This window comes from Seriola aureovittata, chromosome 19 (assembly GCF_021018895.1).
Source record: "Seriola aureovittata isolate HTS-2021-v1 ecotype China chromosome 19, ASM2101889v1, whole genome shotgun sequence".
In the NCBI taxonomy this organism is placed as follows: domain Eukaryota; kingdom Metazoa; phylum Chordata; class Actinopteri; order Carangiformes; family Carangidae; genus Seriola; species Seriola aureovittata.
In genome coordinates, this window is record NC_079382.1 from 21,237,367 (window position 1) to 21,253,720 (window position 16,354).

Sequence of the window (16,354 nt, forward strand, 5' to 3'; positions counted from 1 at the left end):
CAGGTGCTTGCCACAGTTATTAAACTGGCGTGCACCAAAGTCTCGGCTCCACACACGGCCCACCTCTTTGCCCATTCTTGGATTAGTTCATTTAAGTGCAACAGTGCAGCAGCACTGGGGTTGGGTTAACGTAACACATTACGTTGGGTTAGTAGATCAGTGCATCCCTACAAAAACCCCACTTTAGTGTCAGACGCTTAGACAGGAGCTTCATATAAGAACTAACAAGTATGTAACAGAAATCTGAGTTCTCAGGAGTATAGAGGCTGTCACTGAGGGGGCTGCATTTCATAATTGCTGGCCTGCATACGATCAACCTCCACAGATCCACTTACTTAGTTCATGTCCTGACTTCATGATGAAACAATCCATTTTGAAGGATGCTTTGCCTTAACCCAGAGCTACTGAGCGGAGAGTCACCAGCTGATTCATCATCAGAGAGTCGGTGGTTACGAGCTCAGAGTGTCTCATTTGCTCGTTTAACATGTTGATTTTTGGCAGCGGTTTGACTTCCACGTGTCTGAGATGTCACCGGCCTCCCCTCCTGTAAATATGGACCATTTAGTGGATGCTTTAATCCAAATAATCTTTGGGTTCAGTATGAGTGTATTATCAGCATCAACTACTCATTGGATTGCTCCCGCCCCTCATACATGCACACCAACATCAAAGACCAGTTTAAATTGGTACCAGTTTCCTGTTGGCAATTTCTTATCAACATCTCACACCAGCTGTTCCATTAATCTTCACGCTTTTTTTAGTTTTTTAAGTTTGTCAATAATGTCTGAAAGGATGTGTATGTTGGTTTATGACCAATTGTTTTATTCTGCATTGACTTGTAGTAGCACTGTCAGTGCTAACACACAGATAGGCAAAATCCAATTTCTCTAAAACAAAAACAGCAGAGTAAAAAGATCCTTAACGCCTGATTAGTGATGTGCAGAGACACTTCCTGATTTGTGTTTTCTAAGAGCGCCAAGGTCTATATACAGATACAGAGAGGGGATCACAGAGATCCTGGCAATAGGCTGTATATATCCAGGCTCTGCTCAACACACTTTAACAAGCCTGGACGTACAGTAGAGTAGGGATGTAAAGAGCTCACCAGCTGAGCGTCTGTTGATAACATAAATAATGAATCCAAAACCAGTATCAAGTAGAATTTTAGATACCAGCAGGCACCACAGGAAATTATTCTCTTCCACAGACAGGAATCAATGTGCTCCTCCGCATCAGGTTCTGCTCAGCTGATGAATACTACACTAGGTTTTTCTTTGTTTAGGCATTCTGTTGAATACACCGTTGAATATTTCCCATAGTAGTGAAATAAGATTGAGGAAAGAGTTTTGAGAGGAGAAAGAAAGAAATGGATCTGAGAAGGCGTTTGATGAGTAGATTCAATACTGAAGTCACATGATAAGATGCGACTGAAGCCCCAACACTACATTTGTTATACACTTAACGTAGACGTCCAACGAATGACAGTTGTGTGACCTCCAAATAACAGCAGAAAATACAGAGGAAGTTGTTTGCTATAGTTGTTGCTATGGTGACGAGGCATAAAATGACCTATATTAGGACAAAAATGCAATTTTGGCAAATATAGCCTTTATATGATTATAATGGAGAGTGATGAGGTATGAACTGGAAAAGTACAACACTGAGGTCAATGAGGTCAAAGTCACCAGAGGTCAGATATGAACCGTCTCCACGTCTGAAATAAAAACTTTTGGGCATGAAGGTGACATCTGTACGACGTCCACTTCTTAATCACCACCACCTAGTATTAGCATGTTGTTAGCTCGCTTGCTACATAAGTTTGCCAATTACCCCGAGCTTCCAGAACTGATTCACCAGATGACCAGGCCATAAGCTTTCATGAATTTTAACAGTTTGTTAAAGATACATGAATTTATTAGAACTTTATCATCGCATATCAAAACACCTGTTATTGTCACGTGATTTACGTTAAGCTGGCAGCACCTAGAGGCTGAAATGTTCATTACATCCCAGAAAAATGAGTCCAAAATTAACCCAGTTAACTGCTCAGCTAATGCTGCTGTTCTGGTTGCGGGTTCATCCTCAGAGGAGCATGAAAGTGTTCAGTATTTCATGGCATCTGCCTCTTTGATGTTGATATTTGGCCTCTAGTTGTCATGTCTTACTCCGAACCAGCGTTAAACAGAGAATGACCAAAAGGCATCACCCTCTCTACGCCCCCTCCACTACTGCTGCAAACGTCTGAAATGACCTTTAAGGTTTCCCATGTACCAGTTTAATGATTCGTAGTCGGGGGTGATACTGACAGAGGGCTACGAGAAATGAACAGGTTTTTAATGAGCCCTTTCTCACCTGTCTGCCTGGAAACACCGTCGGCTTCTCCATCCACAGGGTTTAGACTTTTTTATTGAATAAACTGTCATGTCTGCAAACTGAACTCTATACACTGTATTTTAGTTTATTTAAACTGTGCCACTAATCACAGCACAGTCTTGGCAGAACCAATAAATGCTTGGCCTTATCATTTCTTATTAGGTGCTTTCTTTTTAATTATGGAGCCGCTTTTTGGTCAGTCTATATATTTTCATTGATATCTGGATTGAAAAGATCAGCGTCGGTTCAGTGTAAAAAACATTTTCTTTGCAGGTTTTGTTACATTTAAATTAGTCAAGTCATGTTTCATTTATCATCCTAGGCGTCATATTATATGGATTTCTAGAAATACTCCGATCCATATTTCCCCCATATTTCCTCACCCTGCGGACAAACTGTTTCCTTGTGTTGACCGAGAACGCTAGTACGATATATCAATGCACTGTACCGAACAGCTGCAAACCTGCGGCAGCTCCCTAAACCCTTCCTTGGCATTCCTCTCACTGAAGATAAGAAGTGATGCTGCGGAGCACAATGAGCACATTATGTCCCGTCACGCTTGTAATTCCCTTTGACGGATGGAAGGGAATTCTTCGTTATGTGACACACTTGCTCTGCTGCTCATGCCTGGTTTTAATCCCACGTCTGCCGCTAAGTTTTTTTTTTCTGCACAGGGTTTATGGGAAACAGGTTGAACATGTGCCCCCCATGCTCCGCAGATCATCAGAGCTAATTCAGTTGACTGGAATTAAACAGTTAATCTCAATTGGGCTTTTTCATCCTCGACGAGACCTCTTGGACGTCTTTCCAAGAGACTAATTGTGAGGCCTGTATGACTGAGAAAGTGAGCTCTCCCCCTTTTTTTTCACTCTGGGGCATATGTACATATTCCCTGTGGAATGCCGGAAAGGCATTGTTGTCTTCTTTTGAAAGGTCTTCCGAGGTCTATGAATGTTATGTTCCCAAGCCCTCTGCATAGTGCAACTCGCACAGTCCTCTAATTGCTGTAGTTGGGAGTTTTCGTGGAAAGAATGGTAAGGATGTGGTCACAGTTGCTTGGGATTTGTCTGGGGTGAATAAAGGCATCAGTGGGCATGTGAACAATGTTGAAGAGGGGATACAAAAGGAGCAGCTATGAATTAGGGACCATTGAAAATACCATGGCTGCTAAGCTGACAGTCATTCAGTTTGTTCAGGAAAGTCTTCGCAGTCACTCCTGTAGAAATGCTTGACCGGTTTGTGTTGTTTATTTTACCCTGTACCAAATGTTTCTATGTGGAGAAATTCAATCCGCCAGTTTGTCAATGGACGCCAGGTTTAGCAGGTGGAGGTCTGTAGATCCTGATTACATTAACTAAATAACTCCAAATTCAACATGAGAAATTCAAAACATTTTGGGACAATGACGGAGAGACATGAGTTTACATAGATGGTTACATTATGAGCTAACCGCAGGCTAACATTAAGCTAGCTGTAGATGATCAGTTAATCGCTGTAAACTGTAGGCCGGCTGCTTACAGCAAAATGTTTGTATTTTTTCTTCTTTTTTTTCTTTTTCTTCTTCTATTAAATACAGAACATGTAACACCTGAGTGAGGAGGATTTTAAAGTCAGTTTGACAGCACCTTCAGTGGGTTGGTTCAGCAGTAACCATAGTAGTCCTAGAACGTCATGATGGTTATTTTTGCTTTTATTTGGACGTTTTGAACCTTTTGTATGTCAATTTTAAAAAGCATTGAAACCATCTTCTGAAAATCTATGACGCAGCTTTTCCTCAGTTACTCAGAACTTCTATGAGCTTGTTTCAATAAGAGAATGGGCAGTGCCTTTTTAAAACACAACGATGACTTACTGCTCATTTTCACACATCCCCCTTCTTTCTATTCTCCAAGCTCTCACAGACTCAATTTAAACAGCAGAATGAGTAGTTACATCATATCCAGTTTATCAGGAAAAAATAGCAAAGATATCTTAATGGCAGTGAACTAATCAGCCCATGTGTCAGTTGAATAGATGTTTTATCTCTGCTAATTTTGTTTTGCTGCTCCTTTCTTGTTTAGAATAAAAGGTCTCCAGGTTTCCCCAGTGATAGGGTTACACAATCATCTTGTGTAAATGGTGAATTCAGTCACAAGTGACAACAGTGTTGGCTGAGAGCGCCTGGCTTGTGCGTCAGCAGCATCTTTGGAAGAGAAAAGGCAATTTTAAAACTGCAGAAACTGCCCAAGGCTGTCAAAGCCGCTCATCCATCACCATTAAACAGAAAATTACATCCTGCGTTTTCTCATTTATAATCTATTTTACAGCACCCATCAGATCTATAGCAGTAGATTTTGTTCTGTAACCAGCTTTTAATGCTGTTCGGTTTTAAGTATATGTTTGGTGTAACCATGGCAACTGCACTGAGCTTTTTAAAGTCTACATGGGCTTGATACACTGGACTTCATGATCACCTGTTGCTTCGTGCAACATTATGCAGATCACACTGCTGTAGTAAATAATGACATATCAGTGATTCTGCATGTTTATTTTATTTACCCCAGATAATTTAAACTTGCTTCACACAGCTTTTAATATTGTGTTGGATAACACAAGTGTATGTTGGTTTCAAAAGTAAAGCATTTAGCACAGTAACATAGGTTTGATCAAATTAAATGCAGACATCATTGATGGATGACCAAACACAAGCCAGTTTCAAGATGAAATACGAAACACTCGTGAAATTAATAGAGATCAGTAACTTGATGATTGGTGAGAAGAGTACATTAAAAATCATTGCCCAGCATGCTTTTTTTTTTTTTTTTTTATAAAAGTCATAGTTTGTTGTAAATTGGCTAAAATGTACTAAATAAACCAAAACACTGGTATTGTCTTTTAAACTGCTTACCAAGATAAAACTCAATTTTTTAAATAAAGCAATACGGAAAAATCGAATTTGTAATTTTCTTCTTCCATGTGGTACATCCTGGGCAGGCCACCAGTCCACCACAGGCCTGTCATATAGACACAAACACCCACTCATGCTCACAATTAACCTGCATTTCTGGATTGTCGCATTGTCGCAAACCCTCACAGGCACAGGGAGAACATGTAAACTCCACGCCCCAAATTCAGCTCATTTTGATATAAAGGACAGTCAGATTACGCCTGCAACTGGTAGTCCTGGTGTCTGTTCTCTTCTTTGTTTTGTTTTTTCCCCTGGATGTACCTTAATGCTCGAAAGCCCCAAAACAAAAATGCCACACTGGACTTTGAGCCACAGACTTGCATCTCACAGATTCAGTTTTCACAACCTGAAAAACAAAGAGCAAGAAGAATGAGTTGACCCTGACAGATAGCGCTGGTTCAATCTTTAAAAAGAAGCGATGTCATTGCCATAAAGTTTATACACAGATGAGATTCACTTTATATGATTTGATCTTTGCTTTATCACCTAGTGAAATATTATCAGATTGTTTTATTGCAGACCAGACAAAGATCCTTCAGAGCCACAGAAGGAATAATCTGACAACATTTATATATTAACAGTTGACTTTTTGTTATGTAAATGCTCGTAGTGAAGAACCCTCACAAAATGATTACCCAACTCTGCACTTCACTTCAGCTCAATGGAGTATTTTAATCATTAGCTCATTGTTTTTGTTTTATGATGCTCAACTTTACTGTTTTGGTTCACTCTCTCTACCATCATTAGCCTTTTTTATCAGGAGGAGGAGGCTTGTTTGAATTAAACAAATGATGCATATAAATAACTAATAGATAAATGAATAAACCTAATTAGTAAATTATATATTTCAAACACTTGCAAAAGTGCTAGAAAAACTTAAGTTTCAGTTATGAAAAGGTCTGAGAAACCACAGAGAATTAAAATTGAACCGAGCTCTATGAGCTTTACAACATCTTTCAGCTAGTTGTGTGGTTGATAAACCCTCTGTTCTCTACTCGCTCCAGACAAAGCAGGAGAGAGACAGCAGTAGCAGGTTAGCAGGTGAACAAAGTGGAGCACAGCATTTAGAAGTTAAAGAGCTAGAAATCTTTCTCAGTAGTGGGTGGAGACAAGCTGCTCTGCGTCTGCTGGATTTGTAAACAGGTCCTGTTTGCTAACAAGTTTGATAATTTTCTAAAGAGATAATATGTCAGTGTTGTGTTTACAGCTTGTTCTGCACCCGAGTGGTCACTAAATCAATGAATACTGCTTTAATCTAGAGGATTTTGAAAGAAAGAAATGTATTTAAAAGAAAAAGCTGCATCTTTTTACTTTTATCTAACTGAAGATTTCTTCAGTCTCTTTTGAAGTTGAGTGGGTAGCATTGACGTACTTCTACTGAACCTGCTCAGTGACTCAGTTTACTCATGCTTTCCAGTGAAGAAGTTAGTCAATTATTTCTCCTGTCAAGGTTGTGAATCAGAATGACAATAGCCACACTGTGCCAGTTCTACGGCTTCCCCATTTGCTTTCCAGCACCTCATTAGCATTTTCCTTTGAACAAGTGATACTCAAAAGGAAGGGACAGCAATCCATCTCTCATCCTGGGCTTTTATCTGTCTGCGGTGATGGAGAGAGAGAATGGGAGGAATTGTTTCCTACACTGTCAGAAGCTCCCTTTTAAACAGAGATCCTGCTATTTTGCCGTTAAGAAGACCCTTCATCACGCCGGCTTTGCTTGTTGACACTGAACCAAACAAAGGCAGCATAATGGCCGCCCCGGTGTGTGATTTTTTTTAGGTAGCATGCTGGTGTTCTAGAGGCGTATGCGCACATTTGCATGGTTAAGTTCTGGCTCATTTTGAAGGTTATGTAACCTCTGTTCCTATGGTCGTAAGTTTACATATTAGCCAATTATAACGGACCACTCAATCACACTGACAAGTTTCATCACGTTGAGAATATTACATAACAGTCAGTCAAACTTCTGTCTATGTAGTATTGTAGGTTGTAATTAGAAATATAAGTGAATGAACACAAGTAGAGCAAAGCCACTTTGGAAACATCCATTCAGAGGAGAAGCTGTAGTACAGGCAGAGGTCCAGCTAAGCTAACAGGCTAAGCTATGACAATGTAGCTAAGCTAGCTTTCATCTAGCACAGGCTGTCTGGGTTTTATTAGGCTTTGTAATGTACCTTTGCTAATGCATCACAACAACGAATCCATCAGAGGAGTTATTTGGCCGTAAATCAGAGTATTGGAGAAACTAAACCAAACTGTGTGCGAATGGATCCAAAAGTTGTTGATACGTTTTACTCGTATCTAAAACCAAATAAATGTCGCTAATATCAGCAGGGTTCATCCTCTGGGCACCATGAAAACAAATATTTGTATAGAATTTCATGGCAATCCATCAAGTATCTGCCAAGATATTTCGATCTGAACCAACTTTACGTATGAACCCTGGCACAAGCTAACGAGGCTGAAAAACTGTTTTAATTTATAATAAATGAAAGTAATGAAATAAATTCTGGGGTTAAAATTTTAACAAAATAATTTCACATTTATTGAGTAATTTATATCTTATTTGTATATTTTTCTGTATTTCAACAGTTATTTATTTCAAAACATATTATTTATTTAATAGTGGCCTTTTTTGGATTTCCAGTTTGGTGGTAAAGAAAAGTGAGGACCAGGAAGTAAATAAAAGAAACACTCCCTGAGAAGTTAAATATTAACAAGTGTTTGTGTCTCACACTCACACACACACACACACACACACACACATACAAAAACACATGAGTCATTGTGATTTACAGCAAACATTATGTCAGTTAAGAAAGATGTCTATTGGCTGTTTGTAACCAATAACAAGCATTGCAAAGCTTTGCATTGCATTTGAATGCACCAGCAAAAACCCAATTGAACCGGTCCCATTCATAAATCCAAAAATATCTGATTCTCATTTTATTCGTTTCCAGCTATTGCAATGCAATGCTGTTACAGCAATCCCAATTTATGTGTGAGCTGGTATTCCCCAGCCCTAGTCACTCCTCCTTCCTCCCCTTCCTCCCCCCTCTCCCACCTCCTTGCACCCTCTCTGCAGTAACTTGTGCCTCAGCCTGCCTCTGCTCCAGAGAATCCCGGTGACCTAGATTCAGCCGGAGTTTACTGCCGGCTCCAGCCCGTGCTGTTTGCACTCCGCTGCCAGCGCCAAATCCATACTGTGCTCGCACATCAGCGCCCTGACCCACATCTCCATGGCAACGGCTCCACAATGCCCCGGCGAGGCAGCGGCGGCGGCAGCAGCTGGCGAAAGGGAGAGAAAGTGTAGGGGCTCCCCGACCGGCAGAGTAGCGAATGATGAGGTTGTACCCCCTCTCATATTGGTCTTCCTCCCTCCACCCCCAACCCCTTCACTCTCCCTTTCATCACCCTGCGCGCTGATGAGCGATCACCACACACACATATGGAGATGTAATGTCTTTACAGCATTTCTTTTTTTCTTTTTTTCTTTTCCTGCTGACAGTGTTAGAGGTGATGGATTTTTCTTGCTTCTGCCTCCTTTTAGCCAAACTGATGACTCTGGTCGCTCCTCCCATCCTGTGCCATATGCTCCCATAATTCACTGCCAGTCGCTTTTTTTTCCTCACCCCACGTGTTGAGTTGCTCTCAGTGGTCTGCTCCCTCTCTCCATCTTGATCCTTCTGTTGTTCATGATCAGACCAAACCTCATTCAGAAGTATAAAATTTAAAAACAGGTTTCGTTTGATGTTTCAGAGCTGCGCCCTGGAAACAAACAGCAAACTTTCATCACTCACACAAAAGGCACGAACAGGCAGTTTGGGTTCAGCTCACATTGCAGAGTTGGCTTGTATCATGGTGTCCTCATCTCTGGCTAACAGAGCCCCCCCTGGAATAAGGACTGGGCCCTGCTCGATTTTGTCACAATAACACACTGTCACTTTACGTTTACACTGGGTGAAACCCACCCCGCCAACTGCCGGCGCTCGCCTCAGATAACACCAGTGACAATCAGCATTTTGTCTGTCTGCTTCTGGGTACCTGCTGCGGTAGTTTGTCACCTGGCGAGGAGCCACGCGGTAGCTGCCAGGCCGACTCCCACGACAGGCAGGTCCCGCCCCTTCTAAACATTCACCCCTAGTATTCTGTATCATGGAAACTGCTGTGCGTGCTGGACAAATAACAGATCTGAGACTCCCAGGATGAAAACTCTGGATATGTGCTTTTCTTAATCTTGTCCCTTCAGTTTCATCCCTTGCAGTCTAAAGCAGGATCCCAGACTGTCCCATGTGTCATCAGTGAGTCAGCAGGCGTTATCCAAACTGCTTCTAACCTGGGTTTAACTAATAACTACAGAATTAGTATAAGATCACTCGTTGAGGATTTACGACTTACACTGATTAGCTTGTAACAACAGTGTCTGGTGCATATGAGACGGTAAGGGAACTGATGTGGGACAAATGGGCTGCTGTAAATGGTTCAGTTAGGTCAGATCACAGTGACGAACCATCTACTCCTCTGACGTCTCAACACACGTTCAAACTGAAAATATTTCACTATTTAAAATAACAAAAACCTTAATGTATCGTAGAGCTGTGTGCAGCATAATGATTCGCTCAACCCCCCCCCCCCCCTCTCTCTCTCTCACTCACTCACTCACACACACACACACACACACACACACACAAACATATCAGATTGGTTGAAAGACAACAATGCATACCTGTTTATTTGCATATAAAACAGGGAAATGAGATCCAATGACAAGTGGTCACTTGAGTGTGTTGTGTGTTCAGGTAGAGGTGAGCCAGTGAAATACAATCCAGGAAGTGCTGGAGTAACAGGTAAATGTGTTTAAAGGCTCAAAAGACTACACAACAGTTAATAGAAATTCTGCCCCTTTCAAATCGATTAAAGGTCTTTTCACACATTAATCCACATATGTCTTCATTAAACAGATCATACAGTTAATCTGGTTGCCTTGGACTTGCTTTTTCCATGCTACATGCAAATCTGGGGAGTGGGGGGGGGGTGCACTGAAACCATAGACGACTTTAGCTTTGTGACATGGAGCATTATTCTGCTGGAAGTAGCCATCAGAAGATGGGTGAGCATGGTCAGCAGCAATACTCAGATAGGCTCTGGCATTTAAACCATGATTGATTGGTATTAAGGGCCCAGAGGAGGGTTAAGTCGAGTCCATGGATTCATGTTGTTGACACCAAATTCTGACCCGACCATCTGCGTGTCTCAGCAGAAATCCTGCTCCATCAGTCCAGGCTACGTCCAGTCTTCAGCTGTCCGGTTTTGGTGAGCCTGTTGTACTGGCTCAGTAACGTGCAGCTGTTTGCTTCAGTCAGTGTGAAATCAGATTCCTCTCACTCTTTTCTTCTTCTTTTTTCAACCCTAGACCAGTTCACACATGTTTTTTCCCATGTACAAATCACAATGAGTCGATGTGAGAGACCCCCACCGCTGCACGCACATTGCCTGTCCTTGGCCTTGGGGGTCATCGGTCTGATATTCCATCTCAGCCACCCCTCTGTGCCCTAAACGAGCTTTTCCAGTCTGTCAGCCTCAATCCATGGCAACCGGAGAAATAAAGATCCAGGAAACAAAGACTCCAAAAAGCATAATGTTGAGTACAGGGAGTGAATGCAACTCGATGCCTTTTAGCCGTGTCAGAAACCCTTTAGTGAGGTGGCACCTATTCCAGTTTCAGTGCAGCTTCTGAAACTGATCCTGAAGACTCAATTTCAGCCAAAGGCCTGAAACACAAAGTGAAGAACAAGCTTTCACTACGTAAAGGATAATTCAAGTTCATTACAATGTGGCTCCTACTTTTTTTCTTAAATGCAAGTCATCATTCCTTCCAGGTATAATACCGTTGTACTTGCCAAAGTAGTTGCAGAGATCTGAAAACACAGCAACGTTGCTGCAACAAGTAAAAAAAAAAAACAAGTTTAAATTTGACGGAGAAATGAATGAATTGCAAATGATGACAGTTGAAGCTCCGTATTTCTAAATATATTTGTACCGACCAACACAGCAAACATAGAGGGTAGTGTTTCAGTAAAGCACTGGTGTAGTTCCAACATGCCGTCATTTGCAGTCTTCCTGGTGAACTGTACTTGAAGGCAACAGGATGCATTCACATTACACAGAGTATGTTTTTCCCTGAGGCTCAGTAAGCTGGTTGATTCAGTGCTGAAGTCAAATCCTAATTTTCTGGACTGTTAAATAGAAAAAGCCACATGTTGGCAAAAGTTTCTTCAAACCAGAGTAAAGCCATGACTTGAAGGCAGTAAACAATTCAACCGAATGAACAAATGTTTAGTTACACTCACTGTTGCCCATGATGTGTTTACAGAGTTTCAGCTTCTACCCAATGTAAACAATTTTGAACAAGTGCTTCACCTTCTATTTTCATATGAACTCGTGAACGGATGAAATTAACACGTCTAAAGTTTATAGCTGTTCCAAATGAAGCCAAATCAGCTGGGACAAAAGAGATGAGACGAAATAAAATCGTTGAAATGGTGACACTGAAACCGGTGAGTTGAGGTTGAGGTTGGCGGACGTGGTTGACAGAGCAGTTCGTACTCTCTCACCCCCTCACATCTGCCCAGTCGGTGGAGCTCATCAGTAGCAGAGAGTAATAAAAACTGTCACACACACACACTGTTCCCTTTGCATATGTGGGAGGCCTGTTGGCTGTAGACTGATCCCACCCAGCCCCCCCCCCCCCCCCTTCTGCCCAGTTCCCTAGCACTTCTAATCCTTATAATAAATCCAGACTTGCCAATTGTAGTCCAGCTGTTACGTGTGAGTTGCGCTATGATCACGGACTGATGTGTGATCTGATGTGAGCACAGGCTGGGGGCCGAGCGCACCACTTAACGCACAATGAAGCACCGAGAAGCCCCTGAAGTGTCTAATCCCTTTTCCCACCATTGTCAACATGTCCCTGTGTCTGTGAACGGCAACGATCATTCATACGATTCCAATTTTCGTTGCTAGCACCGCGGCGGAGAGTTGTGTTTGACTGCTCCAGTTTGGTTTCCCCAGTAGTGCTGCTTGTGTCCAAGAAAATGCTGGCCTCGCTCACCCCCGTGCTGTTTTTCAAACGGTCAGAGCCTTGTCTTGATGTGACTCACAAAAGCAGCTTTGATAGCGGTCGTCTCCTGCCAGACTCTGTTCTCTTTTTAACAGGTTTTTGACCAACCTTAGCGCCACTGTTGCCAGCGCCCAAACATCCAAACAATCTCCAAACGTGGCCCGCAGACTTGTTAAACCTACTCAGTAACTCTCAGCTCCTTTTGTTTTGCCAAGTTGCCACCCTTTCAAAGACAGTCTGGTGTATTTGTCGACCTGTGTCACCGTTCAAATTAATGGGCCTAAATAGACAGTGGTTCCATATAGATGAGCTCATTGTTTAGTTTGGGATTAGCCTGCTTACATCTTTTTCCAAATGGATGATTCTGACCAAACAGGAGCCTGCCACTGGATCATCGCCCAAGATCACAGACGGCAGCATTAAAACATTGAACAGAGTTATTTTCAGCACAATCCATGAATTATTTCTGCAGCTGTCCGACTTCTTCCTTATTTTCTTCTCAGACAAAACATTTTGCTGTTGTCTGCTTGTAGTTAACCCCCTAAAACACAGGTCTTGGCTTCTGTTGAGAGAGATATGTGTTGAGGGTGAAATAAATCCGTTGGAGAACTCGATGTGCCAGCCACAATGGCTCCGGCATTGTGTAGGTTAGTCCTGCACCATCGCTGACTTCAATGGTGCAAAGTTAATGTGAAGAGGCATTTGGCAGATGGCTGCGTCTCCTCATGAAAAGATGTGAATGGGGATATTTTGCCCCTTTCCTTTCTCTTCCTGTGATCTCTCTGCAAGGCACCAGGAAGGGAGCGTTAGAAACAGAAACACCCCGTGTCAAACTGAGCAGATTCGTCCCTCTGTCCCCTGTTTGGAGGTGTCTCAGCTCAATGTTGTGAAAAGAAATGAAGACAACTATGCCATGTCTTTCTTAAAGCTCCTTTTTGAGACACTAGCAGTGTGCACTGAGTGAGGGCCCCAAGCAAACTTCAAAAACTCCCAACAACAAACACTGATGTGTCACCTCACAGTGCGCTCCAGATTTCTAAAAGTGCTTGAATGCACCACAAAGACTGGAGCCATCTGCCATCTTTCCGTGTGAGAGGAAATGACTTGTAGTCTGCAGATCAGAAAGAAAAAAAAAAAGTAAATCAATCTCGCCAATGATTTCCACACCAAAGAGAATCACATTAACCTTTAACCAGACACCCATTATTGTGCACATCACCGAAAATAATTTACCTACAGGAAAAGAAAATAGTTGTAGTGATTTCATGGTCTGCTTGGAAAGGAAACTTTAAATTTTACAACCAAAAAGTGGCATGAGATACTGAACCAAAGTGGTTTTGAAAGTTTGAAAGAGTGGAACGGACCACAGAGGAGCCACAGGCTTCATTGGATCCCAGCACCCTGCCAGCATCATGCTGCCTTACTACAATGACTCTTACCTGTTCAGATCCGCTCAAACAGGGCCGGACAGGGAGCAGTGGGAGCTGTTACGACTTGTAACATGAGAAAAAAGGTCAGACAAAACTTGACCTGTATCGTGGGGGTCTGATTTTTATTATTATTAGGATTAATGCGGAGAGCCATATAACCACTGAACTTTCCAATTTGGTCATTAATCATTAAAATATATGGAGATTCCTTTCCTGTTGGTGTAAGCAGTTAATAATCTCGTACTGTAAGTAGAGTCACTTAATACAATCACTCTCTTGACTCTAGGTAACTTACCAATGTTCTGGCAGTATCAACCACTTAGATAGCTTAACACATCCTCTCAAAGTCAAACAGACTAGAATAGGCCCCAGGGCTCATTGATTAATGTATCATTGTGTTAATGGAGATTGGCAGGCATTAAAACAGGTGACTTTGAAACAAAAACCCTACCCAGATCCATTAGGGCCTCTTAGCTCAACTCGTATTCACAGTATCTGTCTGGGTTAGTGTCACGATGGTGTGAATATAGAGCAGGGTATCAACGTACAATTACTGAGGTACCAATACTGATACTTTGATTTTGGTACAGATATTACTTTCAAGCATCTGCTGCTTTAACTATGACTAATTTTTACCTTCCTAAGAATCGGTACTGGGCCTGATCTGGCCATATTTTAATGGATCTGTAGTGGATGAATGAAGCTGCCAGCAGCTGGAAGTTGCATAAATTTTCTCAAATTAATGTGAATACCATAAGTAACATGATGACCGGCCAGATGAAACTTGTTGAAAACATGTTTTCCTATTATTGTAATTATCCCAACATCTTTGGTTTCCTCAGAAGTGACCTTAGAATATAGGTTTTTCCAAATGAAGAATTAATCCACATGTGGGATATTAATTGACTATCCATTTTTCAGTACTCTCAGTTGGTTGGTACCATAAAGGTGCAGAAATTGATTACCCAGTCCTACCTGAACCATATTTATAACAAACTTATTTCTATTTGCCTACATTAGTCAGTCAAGGTTATCAGAAGCAAGGTTGCTAGATTGACAAGTTGCCTTTAGGAATAAGTAGGAAGAGAAAATAAAATAATTTTGAATAGAGAGGAAAAGAAAAGGTCTTAACTCCAACATATTTTTTTTATAACAAAGTAGACTTTATTAGTGTTTTCTTATGGAGGCTGTTGTAATTCTCTTTAACAGCCACACCTCAGTCAGAGACATCTGACTGAGGTGAGTTCAGTGGTCTTCAGTCTTTGTCATCTATTTGCTGCGGTCAACCTCCAGTGTATGTTGCTGCAGAGTTTCTTTTGTAACGAATTGCTGCACCTCGAGTCACGAGTCGTCGTCTATTAGCAGGCATCCATGATGCGCCTCATGCTCATGAACCTAATGCCGCTCATGCCCATGCTGCTGAAGTTCCTGTACTCTCCGGGCCTCATGTACATCATCCTTCCTCTGAAGTTGGGCTGCTCGTATATCAGCCAGTGGCCGTCCATCACATTGCAGGACATGAAGTTGGACATGCCGAAGCGCTCCATGACATTCTCGCAGTCCTCCATCAGCTCCTGCATCTGGCCCTGGAAGTTCTCCCTCTCGTAGATCTTCATCCTGAACTGGCCTCTGTGCATGGGGATCATGCGGCAGGACCTGATGCAGTTGCTCATGCCCATCATGCTCATGTAGTCAGCGTACTCGCCCCTCCTCATGAAGTGCTGGTTTCCCATGAAGTTGGTGCGATCGTAGACCATGAAGCAGCCCCTCTCCACCCTGCAGGAATGGCAGCGGCTCAGGAAGGAGGACATGTCGGGGCAGTCGCTTGTGCACTCGTAAGAGCGGCCCTGGAAGTTCCTTTCCTCGTAGAAGATGATTTTGCCCATCATGTTCATGCCACTGGAAGTCATCTTTGCCAGTTGTTGTTGCTGGAGGCAATACTGCTGCTGCTGCTGCTGGTGGTGGTGCTGCTGCTGTTGGAGCTGAACTGCTTGTCTACCTGCTGGACACCTTCCTTTTTATACCTGAAAAGCAGAGGGCCCCCTTTGTGAAAACTGCCTGACCCAGCAACATACCATAAAAGCCCATAGAGCATTGAGGATTGTCAACATTAACAGCTGTTCCCCCCCAAAAAAAACCTTAGAGAGGCGGTTTCACTTTGAATGCTGTCACACAAAACCTTTTAGTGGACGTGTACTGGCTGAATGAAGCTGCCAGTAGCAGCAGCAGCAGCAGGTTGTATAAGCTGTTACAAATTAATGTTCATACCTCGAGTAACTTGTTGACCAGTCAGATGAAACTTATCACTTATCATTTTGGTAATTTCAGGGATTGTTTTCTCCCAGTTAGTCTTTCATCCATATGATGTCAATAATTAGGGCCTGAGCACCGACTGGTAGGAGGACCCTGTTGTAATTAATTTGTCAGCCTTTTCTTCTTCTCTAAAAACTAATTGCCTTTTTGAGCCTAAACATGCTCAAAAAC

At 42.2% G+C, this 16,354-nt stretch overlaps 1 protein-coding gene and 1 long non-coding RNA gene across 2 annotated transcripts in view; one reads left to right on the forward strand and one right to left on the reverse strand.

The window, feature by feature from the left end:
* LOC130187803 (uncharacterized) overlaps positions 1-16,354 on the forward strand; it is a 128,121-nt gene that overhangs the window by 8,960 nt on the left and 102,807 nt on the right. The gene's annotated exons all lie outside the window — the stretch shown is intronic.
* LOC130187802 (gamma-crystallin M2-like) lies at positions 15,229-15,863 on the reverse strand. Its single transcript, XM_056405697.1, has 2 exons — positions 15,829-15,863; positions 15,229-15,787 (listed from the first exon to the last, which is right to left on the reverse strand). The coding sequence occupies exon 2, from the start codon at positions 15,778-15,780 to the stop codon at positions 15,229-15,231; it is 552 nt and encodes a 183-aa protein (XP_056261672.1). The 5' UTR covers positions 15,781-15,787; positions 15,829-15,863.